Source organism: Salvelinus alpinus, chromosome 11 (genome assembly GCF_045679555.1).
Source record: "Salvelinus alpinus chromosome 11, SLU_Salpinus.1, whole genome shotgun sequence".
NCBI lineage: Eukaryota > Metazoa > Chordata > Actinopteri > Salmoniformes > Salmonidae > Salvelinus > Salvelinus alpinus.
In genome coordinates this window covers 52,058,912-52,074,854 of record NC_092096.1, presented here as the reverse complement: position 1 = coordinate 52,074,854, position 15,943 = coordinate 52,058,912, and the positions used below count along the sequence as shown (strand labels likewise).

Sequence of the window (15,943 nt, the reverse complement as noted above, 5' to 3'; positions counted from 1 at the left end):
GAACCTGGTCTCAAATCGGTTTGTGCTTCCGCCACCTGTTTGTGCTTCCGCCAATTGAGCTGCGTCCACAGGCAGCTCTATATGTTTTTTTTTACTAATTGTTCTTTTGACCAATCAGATCAGCTCTGAAAAAAAGCTGATGTGAAAAGAGCTGATGTGATTGGTCAAAAGACCAATTAGTGGGAAAAAATATCAGAATCGGGCTGCCTATGTAAACAGCCTTATTTATCAAGTTCAGAATTGTCTGGCAAGGCAACAAACGATAGCGTAGTTGGCTAGAGCGCAAACAAATCTGGACAGATCAGGCTATAGATTTCGGGGGAAAGTCAAATGAGACTAAGTAATACATTTCACTAGAAGTTATATTCCCCCGTTTGATCTCCTCTTTAGTCTATATTCCCCCGTTTGTCTTTTCGACACTCACCGGCCAGTTTATTAGGTACACCACCGTGTTCACGAAAATGAATCGCTCCTACAGACAGTGAGTCACGTGGCCGTGGCTTGCTATAAAAAGCAGACAGGCATCGAGACATTCAGTTACTGTTCGAATGAAAGTTAGAATGGGCAAAACGAGTGACCTAAGCGACTGAGCGTGGAATGATCGTCAGTCAGCGGCAGTCCTGTGGGCGAAAACAGCTCGTTGACGAGAAAGGAGAATGGCAAGAATCGTGCAAGCTAACAGGCGGGCCACAAAGAGACAAATAACAACGCTGTACAACACTGGTGCGCAGAACGGCATCTTGGGAACGCACAACCTAATCATTGTCACGGATGGGCATGTTTTTGAGTTAACTGACCTGGGAGTCCAGGTCTGTTGAATTTGGGCAATTGCTGAACTGATCAATTAGACATTCTTCCAGCATCTGTCTCCCCAACAAAGGTCCTCGTATGCTCTAACAAGTGTAAACAAAAACTGTCTGTGCTATATACAAAGAAAGAAATATGAAATAACTTAAACCAGTATATACATAACAAAAATTCAGAAGGCAAAATAGTGAGCTTGAACTGGTCAGTGCTGTTTTTCTCCCATTTGATGTTTAAATACAGACATACTCCGATTATTTTCATCATCCCAAAAATATTGTGTACAGTCTTTGCCCTTGCTGGATCTTCTAACAGCTGTAGTTCATACCTCTTGCAACTCGTCTTAAAAACATATATGATTTATATCGCTCTAGCACTGTGATATCTATTGAACAGGTTGTTAGCGTTTGCAGTATTCATGCCACTAGTAATCAATGAGTGTGATGCTTCTCGAAGACAGGTAAACTAGTTCTATTCTGATTTCTAAGGTCGAGTGTCCGCACCAGAAGTACCAGGCAGTTAGGATAGACATTTGTCATGTTGCAATAATAATGACTCGCTATTCTGTTATGATGCTATGCCTCAGTCACCATAATTAGTGCAGACATTCCATGTTCTAGTATGCAGCATGCCGTGTTAAATATTATTTTTCTGTACTGTTTGATGCCAGCGAAGTATACAGTGAAGCAGGTCGACACAGAGATTTGTCACAAAAAAGCCATGTCAAGTCGTGTTTTTCTCGATAATTTTTCTTCAGAAAATGTCTTGAATGCGAGTGTTGGACCTGAAGTGTGTTTTGATCACATCGGACGGCCAACAGTTTCTTCTCATTGGCCCTTCCTCCTCCTGGTCCCGCCTCCTGTCTGTTTAACCAATCAGGGAGCTGCGTCTTGACAAGTCCACGTTGCTGGCGCTCAGTCCTCTGCATTCCGAAAGGCCCGTGTTGGCATCCTGGAGAGAGGGAGGGAGTCAGGAGGGATATTCCAAGAGTGATAACGGGAAGAAACAAAAAGACACTAGAATCATGTAGACTAAATCTGAAACTGTCCAAGTCTAATCCTTTAATCTCAATGTATAACTCAGGACTTGTTTGTGCTCTGCCTGTGTCAGCAGTCCTTGGCTCATAACTAACAGGTTAATTAATAACTATATGTGATAGTGAGGGGGGTTAACCGTGTGCCGCTGGTACCTGTGAGGGGTCTTCTGCACTCTTGTTGAGGAAGTTGAGAGAGCTCGCTCTCGTCATCCTAAGGATCACGCAGACAATCTTTAAGGCTTCAATAAAAATAAAAATGTCATTGCTTGGATTTTGCTTGATTGTTATTATCAGTTTTATGAACCACGGTGCATTGTCGGCTCCCCACCAAAGAAAAAACCCTGAGGGAAACACTATTTCATGCACGGTATGAGCAGTGACGGGCTAGGGACACAGTCGCTCTCTCACCCTGGGTTGCAGGGCTCCTGGGGGCCACTGCCCTGTAGTTTCTTCACCAGCATCTCACTGCTCCTGCGCAGGGCGTCGCGGATCTTCCCGAAGGAGCCGCTCCGACGCAATGAACCATTACCCTCCTGAGAAAACAAGACAAACACACCCCGTCAAGGATGGGCCTCAAAACATTAAATCAAAAGTCATTTGAGGTATTTGATTATTTCTCAAAACCTTTTATCATGTCTTCTATCAATGTTTTGCTATTTGCATTTTTTTTGTTATGTTTTGCTGAATGCATCCAGGTTTAGTAACGATGTCAGCTTGTTTATACTGTTTTATAATTGATATAATTAGCTAATTCCCCGATACTTTGGGAGTAAATGACATGTGATTGTACGCCTTTTCATCATACATTAAACTGTATATGCATCCCCATAAAAGCCCAACCCCCCCCAAAGACAGAGGTTTCGTACCCCATTCCACTCTGCTCCATCATCTCCCTCACAGTCCCCCCGCTGGGGACCACTAAAACCCTCCCGGTTCTGACGTCGCTCCCCCCCTCCAGGGGCCCCATCCTTCAGGAGCTCCACCACCTTACTCTGGTTAATGGCATCTATACCCTGCGAGAGGAGGAGGGGACGAAAGAGGGGAGCGATAGAGTGGGAAACAGACGATTCATTCTAAATGTCCGCTGGGTTAAAACAGAGTGCATTCAGAGCTTTAAGGCTCTAGGCCACAACCGAGGGTAATTGCACTGCCAGTGTATCCGAGTGCTTGTACCTGCTTTATTAATGATTGTGTAGTAATTGCTTTTTGACTGATTGTAGAGTACCTGCTTGCGTCAGTGATCGTGCAGTTACCTGCTTGCGTGTCTTGGTAGCACACTCCTCCAGTGTCTCAGCTGCCTCTAGTTTACCCTGTCTGCGGTACAGCGCCCCCAAGCTCTTCAGGGTGGTATTGACCGTTGGGCTAACAGGAATTAAGTACACGCCAATATCATGTCATTACGGAAGTCCAGAGAGGACATACTGTTTGAATAAAAAAAATATTCCCTCGTTATGTCGAGATCACAACTTATTTATCTCATGATCACGACATTACAAAAGTTGTTACATCGAGATCCCGAAAGAAACTCTAAATAGGAGTGGATGTATTGATGACAGATTGACAGTATGGGCTGAGACAGCAGAGCCCATGGTCGATCAGCACATACATTTCATTGATTGTTACAAGGGATGGTACATTTCATGCTAACATCAAGCTTTCATTTGTGTTTGGAGCTCATTATCAGTTTATAAGAATGTTAGGAAGCTAAATGTCCCTTACCTTGAGCTAAGAGCTCGTGGGGCATTTAAGCCCTGAACGATGCCTGACAGGCAGCTTTGCTTCCAAGGCTGTGTGCCACCCCCCAAGACCACGGCCAAACGCATGCAAGCAACAATGCAGCTAACTTGGCTAGTCTTGCGGGTGAGTGATCGAGTTAGCTAGCTAGTCTTGTTAGCTAGATAGCTAGCTTGTTATCTATGCTGGTTGTTAGCTTGCATAACTGACATGTGTATAATTGTAATGGACACTTCATGTTTCCTGGATAGTATTTACATATGTACATTTCTGACAGGCATATTAACAGTCAGTGCAATATGTATATGATCAAGAGTGGGTGTGCTCTATTCCTGGCAGGCTGATCAGATTCAATAGCTGTCTCAGGATGCTGCATTGTTGGCTGTCTACAAGGAGCCTTACCTATAAAACAGAATAAAAAAGGCAGCATCCTGTTTTATCAGCCTCTAAAGCTGAAATTTAATCTGATCAGCCTGTCAGGAATGGAGCTCCCCATTGTAAATGTAAATATGTCCCTTATAATTATACACATATCAATTATGCAAGCTAACAAGACTAGCCAAGTTAGCTGCGTTGCTCCTTGCATGAGATTGGCTGTGGTCTTGGGGCAGCACGCTGCCTGGGAGAATAGGCTGCCTGTCAGGCATTGTTCAGGGCTTAAATCCCCCACAAGTGCATTGCGATCAATGCAGCCACTGGGCTCCTTGAGGAAGTGGTTATTGTGTATGTGAACAAATGAATGAATGAATGAAGCACGGTACTTTTGGTTATCTCGTAATCTTGAAAAAGCAACTTTTATTACGTAGTGATCATGAGATAAGTTGTGATCGAGACATGGGGGATTTCTAAATGTTATTCATATGTCCTTTCTGGACTTCCATATATCATTAAAGCACAACATTAATATGATTTAGAACACTGAGTTGTATTTCTCACATTAAAATGGATTTGGAATACTAACTCTTACCTGTCAACTTTACAGGCCTTGTACCAGCTCCCATATTCTCCATAGGGCACAGCATCCTTCCTCTTCGCCTGAGCAAGCGACAGAGAGAGAGAGAGACAGAGAGAGAGGGATGCAGAGGCAGGCAGTTATAGTCCAGCGACTAAGGGAAAGAATTGAGGACTTTTTAATAAAACCACCAAATTTCAAACACCACTAGGGCAAGTCCTTAGAGGTGTTTTTAGCTATAGTGCCATTGCAGATCTTTAATATTTCCAATATGGCCACCAGCTCTGTGGGGCCATATTGGACAGGTGTCACATGGCCATATCTCAAAAATAATAGGTACGTGCAGCCCAATGATGGCTTAGCATGTTTGAGGGAGTTTGGAGAACACAAAAAAATGGCTCAAACGTGCCACATATACACATTGACCACTTTAGTACTGGGTTGGACCCCCTTTTGCCTCCAGAACAGCCTGAATTCTTTGGGGTGTGGATTCTACAAGGTGTCAGGAAGCAACAATGTTCAGATACGCTGAGGCATTCAATCATTGCTCAATTGGTATCAAGGGACCTAACTACGGTTGGGCGGTTTCCAGACTTTCATACCGTCCTTTTCTCATTCTGGGATTTACGGTATTACTGGTTTAGTCCACAAGGGGGTGCCAAAACGCAAAGACAGACAATTTGGCGTTTGTTACCAGGATGCTAACAAAATTAGCACAATAGCGAATTTCCATGGAGGCTGCTAGCTAAATATGCTCATGTGCGCAAACGAAAATAAAGAATCGAAAAGACAGGCATTCCAGCGCATAGTTAAACATATATAGGTAGGAGCTACTGAACGTCATTTTGGTGAGTTTGGACATTTACAAGCGAATGGAGCCACTAGGGCAAAGGGCCTGCTCTGCTTGGAAAAGATGGGGGAGGAGCAGTCAGGGCAAGAACAGAGAGAAAAATGCAAGGGAAATCAATACACAGCAGCAGCAGTTGTACAGATAACTCATCCAAAGGGCTTTGACTTCTCAAACACGGCAGAAAGCTTACACAATATGCCCAGTCACTTTAATGCCCAGTCACTTTAATTCAGCAACTTACTTAGATAACGCGACCCCTAAGTTTAACTTGCTCGTTAACGCAGAATTCCTCATTTTTCACGCAGGAAAAAAAAAGATAACAGGCGTAAGTAATCTCATGCTGCATTTCGTAAACGCAGATCTAAAATGCTTGTTTATTGTCATTTCTACTGAGCGCCAGACGCATTGCGCTTCGGTTGCACTTCTCCACCAAGATGGACTCACCTGCTCCAGCTTTCACCTGTTGTGCTATTTACAAACAAACACATGACTGGCTCAACTGTTCTGGGGAACTAGAAGCTTCATAATGTTAAAAAATGTGAAGGGTGAAATGAAGAACGTGCTTCATCTCTTAACGCGTTACAAAAGTTGACTGCGGGTATTTAAAAAAAAAAAAAAAAAAAAAGGTGACGTTTTCCCTGAAGTCTGCTGCTTACAATGACACAATGATTTAACATACTCTGTCAATTTCAAGAAATGTGACACCAAACCTGCACTGCACACGTCTCTCAAGGTAAAATCCCATAGTAATGCATTATGTCCAGCAAGGAGACAGGTAACCCCATTTTAACCAAATGCCTTTGTGACGACAAAAAAAAAAAAAAACTGCGATGGCACTATAGCTAAAAACACTAAGGACTTATCCTAGCCGTTTGTGTAATTTGGTGCCTTTATCACAAAGTCCACAGTTGCCATAAAACGTTAGGCTTAGCCGCTGGACTATTAGCAGCAGTAGAGACAAATTACGACCTTATTATAAAGCCTCCGTTATTACATGAACGTTCTCCCTCTCAGTCCTATTAGGTCTACCTATCCATCAGAGTTAATAGCCGGACAGTGTCATCAAGTAACCGGACCGTGGTTCAGTTCACCATACAACAGGTTCATACTGTAAACTACCTTGCTCTCCTCTCTCTCCTCCGCATGCATCCAGATAGGTTTGTTGTCATCTGAAAAGAGAACAGAAGATATAGGGGGGGGTTTATCAGTGTCACTGTTTTATTTGTACATTCATATATCTTGTTGCATGGACCAAAACGTGTAGGAATGTAGGTGTTCCCCTCACTGGAAAAAGAAGGGATTTGAATTTTAAATCAAATGGATTGATTTATGGCATATTACTCATAGGATTTAACCTCTCCATGTCAGTGTGTGCTCATTTCACTAATTAAACCATAAAATCAACACACTTAACTTGTGTAGGGGGGGGGGTAGAAAGTGGGTTATGCTGGTCTGTGCCATGCTAGCTAACCAACGCCAAAGCCCTCTACTGTGCTGTTCTGAGTATGTAAGTGTTTGATTTGCTTAAGGGCAGTGATCTGGACACAGTGGTGAATTAAGCCGCTCCACGCACGACAGATTAGCCCCGATCCCCTGAACTGACCGGTCAGGACACGGCCGCGCACGGCCAGCCAATGACCACAGGGTTTACTGGGCAGTCGTGGCCAGAATGAAGACTTCATCATGTGGTGGTAAATGTAGAACCAGGCAGTGTCCCAAATGGCACACTATTCCCAAAGGGCTCTGGTCAATAGAAGTGCACTATACGGAATAGGGTGCCATTTTGGGACGCAGGCCTAGTCCGCCAATGTGATTGTAGCAGACTCACTGTTGACTGAGCCAAAGTCCTTCTCGTGGGCTCGGGTCAGGATCTCTTTGTACAGAGACTCAGCATCCTTGAACTTCCCCTGTTTGAGGTAGCATGTAGCCTAAAAGAGAAAAGATGAAACGTACACAGGTTTAAATGACAAACATTTCACATCAACACATAAAAGCATGTACATCTATAACAAAACTGTGGATTAAAATATCACGTTTTAAGTTTCCCCAAAACGGTTAATTCTTTAAGATTAGACTGCATTCATTTGTACTGCCCTATACTGGAAATTCAGCTAAATGATCATCTGAGGTATTCCAGAATATTCTCTCTCCCTCCCGCTTCACCTCTCTCTTCCTCCCTGCTTCCCCCCTCCCTCTTCCTCCCCCCTCCCCCTCACCAGGTTATTCTTGGTCTTGGCTACGTTGGGGTCATCAGCTCCTAGTTTGGACTGGTAGATCTCCAGGGCTCGTCTGTAGTAATACTCCACCTCCTCGTACTTTCCCTGGTTCTGACACAGCAGGGCCAGGTTGTTCAGCTGCTTGGCCACGTCAGGGTGGTACTTCCCCAGGACCTGAACACCACAGGCAGAGAGACACACATGAAGACTTACTTTAGCTACAATGAAAGGAGATGAGAGTTCTCTCTGGGCACTACACATGTTGAGTCACAAATGCAATTAAAATCATGAGTGTTATTCTGTGTACCTTCTCTCTGATCTCCAGGGCTCTCTTACAGAGGGGCTCAGCCTCCTTGTACTTGCCCCTCTTCCCGTAGAGCACGGCCAGGTTGTTGAGAGTGGCAGCCACCGCAGGGTGGTCCTTCCCCAGAGTCTTCTCTCTGATGGCCAGGGCATCGTTCAGCAGGTGGGCTGCCTCTTTGTACTTGTTCTGGTCCCTGGAACACAAATATAATTCCAGGTAAGAAGATTTGCACAAGCACCATATTTGCACAAGCAGTAAGTCTCAATTCATTCTTCTACCCGGCTATCCACACATCCTCTCCGCACCCAATCCTCTTCTTCGATGAGTACATCCAGCCGTCCCTTGACCCCTATCCACCCGTCCAGCACTCCATCCATCTCCCGCACTCTCATTTCTCCCTTCCTTCCCCTCTCACCTGTAGACGAGGGCCAGGATGTTGAGCATGGTGGCCACGTCGGGGTGGTCGTGTCCGGAGGTCTTCTCCAGGTCCTCCAGGGCCTGTTTGCAGAGGGGCACGGCCACCTCGTACCTCCCCTGGGAGGCGTACTGGATCACCAGGTTGTGGAGGGTCCTCAGGCGGGCCGGGATCTCGTAGCCACCCTGCTGGGCCGCAGCCTCGCCGCTGGGCTGGGCTGGAGGGGAGAAGCGGAGGGGGTTAAAAGTGACTCACTCTTGATACTTTGTTCGGACAGAACGAGGGGTTCCAAATCAAAAAAAGGGCTTTCATTCTTGGTACAGAATGGCTAGTTTGCGCTGAGGTACAACTGTAGCATGTTAAGATACAACGCTTATTTCAGAAAGGAATATCCGAGATGACGATATGTCATTTATTTCACATCATTTTTTTTTTAGAGGTGGCAGTGTCAGTAACCAAAATGACAAATCAACTATCACAAGGCTAACCCTTCTGTAACCCCAACCATATCTAACCACCCATCGTCTTCAACATTACCATCTAACCCCACGTTTACCGGGTCCCCTCAAACGGGATTCTCCTCGGCCAATCAATCGTCCTACCTTGTCCCTGGTCGTCGTCGTTGGGGAACAGGTCGTCGAGGCTGTCTTTGGACGTCTCGCCCGCAGCCTTCTCCTCAGACGGAGACACGTCGTCGTCAAACTTCTTGATCTTGTTCATGAACTCCAGGTGTTTCTTCTCCTCCTCCAGCTGGGCAACACTCTGCTCACTACACTGCAGCTTGCTCTGGGGGGGGGGGGGGGAGAGGTGAGTGGGAAGGAGGGAGGGGACACTTTGGAAACGTCATGCATTGGAAACGCTTAAAGTGATCGTATACTCCAAAATCCCTAAAATGTTGACCGCCCTCAAACGTAACGTTGAGATGAGTCCACACCCCACACAGTCGTTTGTGTACGTGGGTGATATGGACTCATCCAACATCCTCAGAACATTTAACCACCGAGGTCTGAAAACAAAAGATTTTAACATTGGAGTGAATGATGCCGTGTTCTGTGCTGTATATACACGTAAGGTGGATTTGGCTGTAGTGTGTCTACCTGTGTTCCTGCCAGTTCGTCTCGTAACCACTGGTTCTCCTGACACAGTCGTCTGACCTGGGCTCTCAGCTTCTGCTTCTCAGACTCAACCGCACTCAGGTGGCCCGACAGGGCAATGATCACCTGGACAAGAGGGGGGGGGGGGGGGGGGTTAGAACCAGCTCTTATTTTCAATGACAACACGGCAAGAGAGGGAAACGAGAGAGGGATGAGGGGGTTCAAATAAACAAGGAACGCTGCAGGAATGAAACAAAAAATAAAAAAAAGGGGAAGCGGCTAGCTTGGGGGCCAGATGACATTGTACGTTAGCGTGGACTACCAGGCTAGGAAGAAGTGAGGAGCATTGCAGAATGTTTACCTGGGATTTGTACTGTGTGCGTGACTGTTGTAACCTGTTCCAAAACCAGTGCAAAGAATTTCCTTCATGGAGGACAATCATTCTATTATAGTCTGGTCTATTCAAAAGAGGGTGGGGAGTTGTCTTCAGGGACCTTCTTTTATGCCGTTCATGTTATATCAGACCATCTGTACGCAACCCAGATTCCCACCGCTACCTTCCTACAGGAGCAACTCTCATATCCTCTTGATGAATAACCCTCCTCACGCTCTATGAGGTATAAATCTAAATTCATCCTCTCCTTCAAGTCTTAGTCACAGCGTATGATGAACTAGCAATAACCCACATCGAGCACCAGCATCCTCCCCCTCTCCATTCACCTCCACTCTCCCATCATTTCATTATCATCCCTTACGTCTCAAGACTGAGCCTCTTCCGCTCACCCACTCCCTGTCTCTTTCACTCCCCGTCTCTTTCACTCCCCTGTGCCCTCCCTCTCTTCTTCCATTTCTCTTCTGCCTCGCTAGTCCTCACCCTCTTCACGCCACAACCCTCATCTCGTTCCTACCTGTGCCTCTCCCAGGCCCAGTTCGATGGCCTCAAGGCTCTTACGCAGCAGGCCTGACTTCTCCTGGGCAGCAGGTGGCTGTGTGCAGTCCAGCAGGGAGGTGAGGAGCTGGGCATGCTCCCCGCGGAGGGTCTCCAGGCCCTGCATCACAGCCTTGGTGTTGAGCACTATCTCATCCTGGGTCAGGCGCTCCAGGGCCTCCTCACTGCGTGGGTACACCATGGTGGAGATAACCCGGGTTCACACACACTGTAGGAAGGGAGAGAGGGGTTAGATAGGGACTGGTCTCATGTTACCATAGTCCTAATCTTGTACAGAGAGCTTGGAATTGATGCTAGTCTGAGGAAGAACCGTGTATTCAGACCCATTGACTTTTTCCACATTTTGTTACATTACAGCCTTATTCTAAAATGTATTACATCAAAAAACTTCCTAAGCCATTTACACGCAATACCCCATAATGACAAAGCGAAAAAAGGTTTAGAAATGTTTGCTAATTTATTAAACAGAAAAAACCCATTCACATACAGTACCAGTCAAAGTTTGAACACACCTACTCATTCAATGTTTTTTTCTTTATTTACACTATTTTCTACATTGTAAAAGAATAGTGAAGATATCAAAGCTATGAAATAACACATATGGAATCATGCAGTAACCAAAAAGTGTTAAACAAATCCAAATATATTTTATATTTGAGATTCTTCAAAGTAGCCACCCTTTGCCTTTGACAGCTTTGCACACGCTTGGAATTCTCTCAACTAGCTACACCTGGAATGCTTTTCCAACAGTCTTGCTGGAGTTCACACATATTCTGAGCACTTGTTGGCTGCTTTTCCTTCACTCTGCGGTCCAACTCATCCTAAACCATCTCAATTGGGTTGACGTTGGGTGATTGTGGAGGCCAGGTCATCTGATGTAGGACTCCATCACTCTTCTTCTTGGTCAAATAGCCCTTACACAGCCTGGAGGTGTGTTGGGTCATTGTCCTGTTGTAAAACAAATGAGAGTCCCACTAAGCACATACCAGATGGGATGGTGTATTGCTGCAAAATGCTGTGGTAGCCATGCTGGTTAAGTGTGCCTTGAATTCTAAAGTGTCACCAACAAAGCACCCCCACATCATCACACCTCCTCCTCCTCCATGCTTCATGGTGGGAACCACACATGCAGAGATAATCCGCTCACCTACTCTGCGTCTCACAAAGACACGGCGGTTGGAACCAAAAATCAAAAATTTGGACTCATCAGACCAAAGGACAGATTTCCGCCAGTCTAATGTCCATTGCTCGTGTTGCTTGGCCCAAGCAAGTCTCTTCTTCTTATTGGTGTCCTTTAGTCGTGGTTTCTTCACCAATTCGACCATGAAGGCCTGATTCACGCAGTCTCCTCTGAACAATTGATGTTGAGATGTGTCTGTTACTTGAACTCTGAACCATTTATTTGGACTGCAATTTCTGAGGCTGGTAACTCTAATGAACGTATCCTCTGCAGCAGAGTTAACTCTGGGTCTTCCTTTCCTGTGGCAGTCCTCATGAGAGCCAGTTTCATTATAGATCTTGATGGTTTTTACTTTCAAAGTTCTTGAAATTTTCCAGATTGACTGACCTTCATGTCTTAAAGTAATGGTGAACTGTTGTTTCTCTTTGCTTATTTGAGCTCTTCTTGCCATAATATGGACTTGGTCTTTTACCAAATAGGGCTATCTTCTGTATACCAACCCTACAGATTGGCTCAAACGTATTAAGGAAAGACATTTCACAAATGTACTTTTAAAAAGGCACACCTGTTAATTGAAATGCATTCCAGATGACTACCTCATGAAGCTGGTTGAGAGAATGCCTTGATGACAGCTTTGCACACTCTTGGCAAAGGGTGGCTACTTTGAAGAATCTCAAATATATTTTGATTTGTTTAACACTTTTTTGGTTACTACAAATCAATGTGTTATTTATTTCATAGTTTTGATGTCTTCACTATTATTCTACAATGTAGAAAATAGTACAAATAAATAAAACACCCTTGAATGAGTAGGTGTCTAAACTTTTGACTGGTGCAGCCTGTTTCCATTGATCATCTTTGAGATGTTTCTACAACTTGTTCGGAGTCCACCTGTGGTAAATTCAATTGATTGGACATGATTTGGAAAGGCACACACCTGTCTATATAAGGTCCCACAGTTGACAGTGCATGTCAGAGCAAAGACCAAGCCATGAGGTCGAAGGAATTGTCCGTATAGCGCCGAGACAGGATTGTGTCAAGGCACAGATCTGGGGAAGAGTACCGAAAAAGCATTGAAGGTCCCCAAGAACACAGTGGCCTCCGTCATTCTTAAACGGAAGACGTTTGGAACCACCAAGACTCTTCCTAGAGCTGGCCGCCCGGCCAAACTGAGCAATCGGAGAAGGGCCTTGGTCAGGGAGGTAACCAAGAACCTGATGGTCACTCTGACAGAGCTCTTGAGTGACCATCAGAATTCCTCTGTGGAGATGGGAGGTCCTTTTGGAAGGTTCTCCCAACTAACTCTGCAGCACTCCACCAATCAGGCCTTTAAGGTAGAGTGGCCAGACGGAAGCCACTCCACAGTAAAAGGAACATGACAGCCCGCTTGGAGTTTGCCAAAAGGCACCTAAAAAAATACTCCCAGACCATGAGAAACAAATCTGGAGGAAACCTGGCACCATCCCTACGTTGAACCATGGTTGTGGCAGCATCATGCTGTTGCAATGTTTGTCAGCATCAGGGACTGGTAGACTGGTCAGGATCGAGGCAAAGATGAACGGAGCAAAGTACAGAGATGTCCTTCATGAAATCCAGCTCCAGAGAGCTCAGGACCTGACAGTGGGGCGAAGATTCACCTTCCAACAGGACAACGACCCTAAGCGCACAGCCAAGACAACACAGGGGTGGCTTTGGAACAAGTCTCTGAATGTCCTTGAGTGGCCCAGCCAGAGGATGGACATGAACCTCATCGAACATCTCTGGAGAGACCTGAACATAGCTGTGCAGCAACACTACCCATCCAACCTGACAGAGCTTGAGAGGATTTGCAGAAAAGAATGGGAGAAACTCCCCAAATATAGTTGTGCATAGCTTCTAGCGTCATACCCAAGAAGACTCGGGGATGTAATCCCTGCCAAAGGTGCTTCAACAAAGTACTGCGTAAAGGGTCTGAATTCTAAAAATCTGTTTTTGCTTTGTCATTATTGGGTATTGTGTGTAGATTGATAGTGGGGGAGATTTTATCCATTTGAAAATAAAGCTTTAACCTAACAAAATGTGGAAAAAGTCAAGGGGTCTGAATACTTTCCGCAGGCACTGTATACAGCATATAGAGATGAAAACTACAAGACACAGCAAGAATATGTCTGATGAGATTATTACAAGTATGACATATATGCAAGGCTGAGCGTAAAAGGACGAAAATCCCTCCAAATAAATGATGCCCAATCAAGATATCTTGTTCACACAACTGTTCAGTCTGTTACCAAAAACCAACCAAGGCACAGTTCATTTCTCTTTACCCTATGCCTCTACTCCAATTGGACTAATATTTTGATCTTGAGAAAATGAAGTAAGGAACTGTAAGCGTTTCGGTTCCAAACCTATTCTATACATAGTTTGAGTGGCGCTAGCTTAATCCGTTTTTCTATCTCCCGAGAGGACAGAACTGACTAAATAGAATCATTTAATTATTAATGTAAACAAACTGATCGTTGCAGGTGGAGTGATCAGAAATGCAGTACTCTGCAACTTCTCCACTTTGGCCGAGCACCTGTTCTGTTCTCGCCGCCGCCAGGAGGTCCCCATCAACACCACCACTCCGCCCACCCCATCCATTGACCGCAATGCACCAATATGAGCGATCCCGTAATCTCTTATCCTTTTGCCACAGGCACAGCTAACAAGCCTCTCACAAGCTGTACGTGACGTTTGGCAATGTGCAGGTGTTATCATCGATCCATTAAACTGTCAATTAGTGTTAAGTAGTAAAATATGGGCCTACACACTCCAGGATTCGCCCCCCTCACAGGATGACAAGAAATGGGGGAGAATCAATGAAGGTGACGGATAGAGAGCGTTACACATAAATAAAATACATTTAGTCTGAGAGACTTATTGTATTATAAGATATATCGTATATACTATAGTATGTATAACTGCCACACTCACACGTAGGATCATGTCCTACAAAGCACTCCAACATTATTGTAAACATAGGCAGGTTTGAGCGAGGCCCAGCGAGAAATATGCTGCTGCAAGGTCTTTCTGCACGGATGCGGTCGTGGGGTGTAAGTCTGTCTCTATACTGTTTCACGATGACTAAGAATAACACTTTGCTCAGCACTTACAATAAGCGATGGCTCATCAAAACAATGTAAAGAACCAAGACGAGCTCCATTGGCAACATCGGTAGAACGTTGGTAGTGATACATTTCACGAGCATGGGGAGAGACAGTGATACGTCGGCGTAGCCTATGATTTACTAGTTTCTCTCTTTGTTGGACTCAAAAATATATTCCAATATAACTCATACACGTAAATTAAAAATAAATTTAAAAACTCAAAAGACCGTGTGTCGGCCATACGTTACCTTCATCGAAACGGTTCTATTTTCCCAAGACAAGTGCGCTGCTCCTGGCTACCTCGAGCTCAAACAAGGCACGACCTACTGTTGTGATGCTCTGCTTGCATCACTTGTTGTCAGTGGGTTAGCTACGCTCGTACACATCAACGATAACATCAAGGCTGGGGATAATATAACCCTACACTTATACACACAAAAAAAATACAAACTTAACTATGCCTACGGTGGGCTATATCACCATGAATCTCTAAAACCATAAACGGCAAAAAATGTTTTAGGTCGGTGTGAGGAAAGTAATAGCCTGTAACGTTACATCACGATAAACAACGTTATTTACCTGTTCTCCCCTGCTGTTGCCCCACGGGTAAGATCCGGGTGACGCGTTATTCAGTCTCCTGAACTAGCTATAAAAATAGCCCACGAAACACCACTTTGCTTAAATCCGATTGTCGCTGCCGTCTAAAAGCTTGCGAATTCCAAGCAATACATTGTTACCAATTATGTTAGCATTGCTGATTGGCTAATGAATTCGATCCTGGCACGAATTAGCCTAGTCGAAATGTTCTCTTGTCTTGCGACGGTTGGTTTTAACGGGAGTTGGGATCAAAATACAGGAACGCTGTTTGCAAAGTGAGTCGACATCGTCCGATCCTTCCTCGGAAGTTGTTTTGGAGAGAGTGCGGGACCGCTGCGTTCTCAGTCTGAGAAGCGTGTTCGAAGAATGACAGTCGCGACCCGAAAATGGCTGCTGTTCGAATTCTCCTCCAATCCACAGCCCAGACCGGGCGATACGACTTCACCTGTTTGTTACATGGGAGATCAAAATCAAGGATGATGCACAATTAACATGTATTTGTAGGCTTGTGGATATTTCCTGTGGCAAATCACCATAGCATTTACAATAACTTTTTTTTTGTCATTCTAATGTAGACCTGTGTATTATAATAACTAGTCTAGAGAAGCCTAAATAAAACTTAATTTTAACTTTAATAGGCTACATTAATTCCTAGATTCCATTCAAATTAATAACTGAAAAAGCACC

The 15,943-nt window shown here is 44.8% G+C and overlaps 1 protein-coding gene across 4 annotated transcripts; it reads right to left on the bottom strand.

The window, feature by feature from the left end:
• Nucleotides 1–1,523: 1,523 nt before the first annotated feature.
• Nucleotides 1,524–15,377, bottom strand: LOC139534361 (kinesin light chain 2-like). Of its 4 annotated transcripts, none has more exons than XM_071333451.1 (15): nucleotides 15,239–15,377; nucleotides 10,314–10,562; nucleotides 9,409–9,531; nucleotides 8,914–9,097; nucleotides 8,312–8,528; nucleotides 7,900–8,089; nucleotides 7,593–7,766; nucleotides 7,205–7,304; nucleotides 6,496–6,545; nucleotides 4,542–4,609; nucleotides 3,094–3,202; nucleotides 2,707–2,853; nucleotides 2,249–2,373; nucleotides 1,994–2,051; nucleotides 1,524–1,755 (listed from the first exon to the last, which is right to left on the bottom strand). In XM_071333451.1, the coding sequence occupies exons 2-15, from the start codon at nucleotides 10,533–10,535 to the stop codon at nucleotides 1,672–1,674; spliced, it is 1,851 nt and encodes a 616-aa protein (XP_071189552.1). In that variant the 5' UTR covers nucleotides 10,536–10,562; nucleotides 15,239–15,377; the 3' UTR covers nucleotides 1,524–1,671. The 4 variants fall into 4 exon arrangements, with proteins under 4 accessions (XP_071189552.1, XP_071189553.1, XP_071189557.1 ...); XM_071333452.1 differs by lacking the exon at nucleotides 15,239–15,377 and adding an exon at nucleotides 14,908–15,058; XM_071333456.1 differs by lacking the exon at nucleotides 2,707–2,853 and having other exon boundaries at nucleotides 1,541–1,755.
• Between the last annotated feature and the right edge of the window lie 566 nt (nucleotides 15,378–15,943).

Coding starts and splice junctions, on each gene's coding strand:
- LOC139534361 (XM_071333451.1), bottom strand. CDS start 10,535: ATGGTGTACCCACGCAGTGAGGAGGCCCTGGAGCGCCTGACCCAGGAT. Junction 4,610..6,495: donor AGGAGAGAGAGGAGAGCAAG/GTAGTTTACAGT, acceptor TCGCTTGCTCAG/GCGAAGAGGAAGGATGCTGT. Junction 2,854..3,093: donor CTACCAAGACACGCAAGCAG/GTAACTGCACGA, acceptor CTCCTCTCGCAG/GGTATAGATGCCATTAACCA.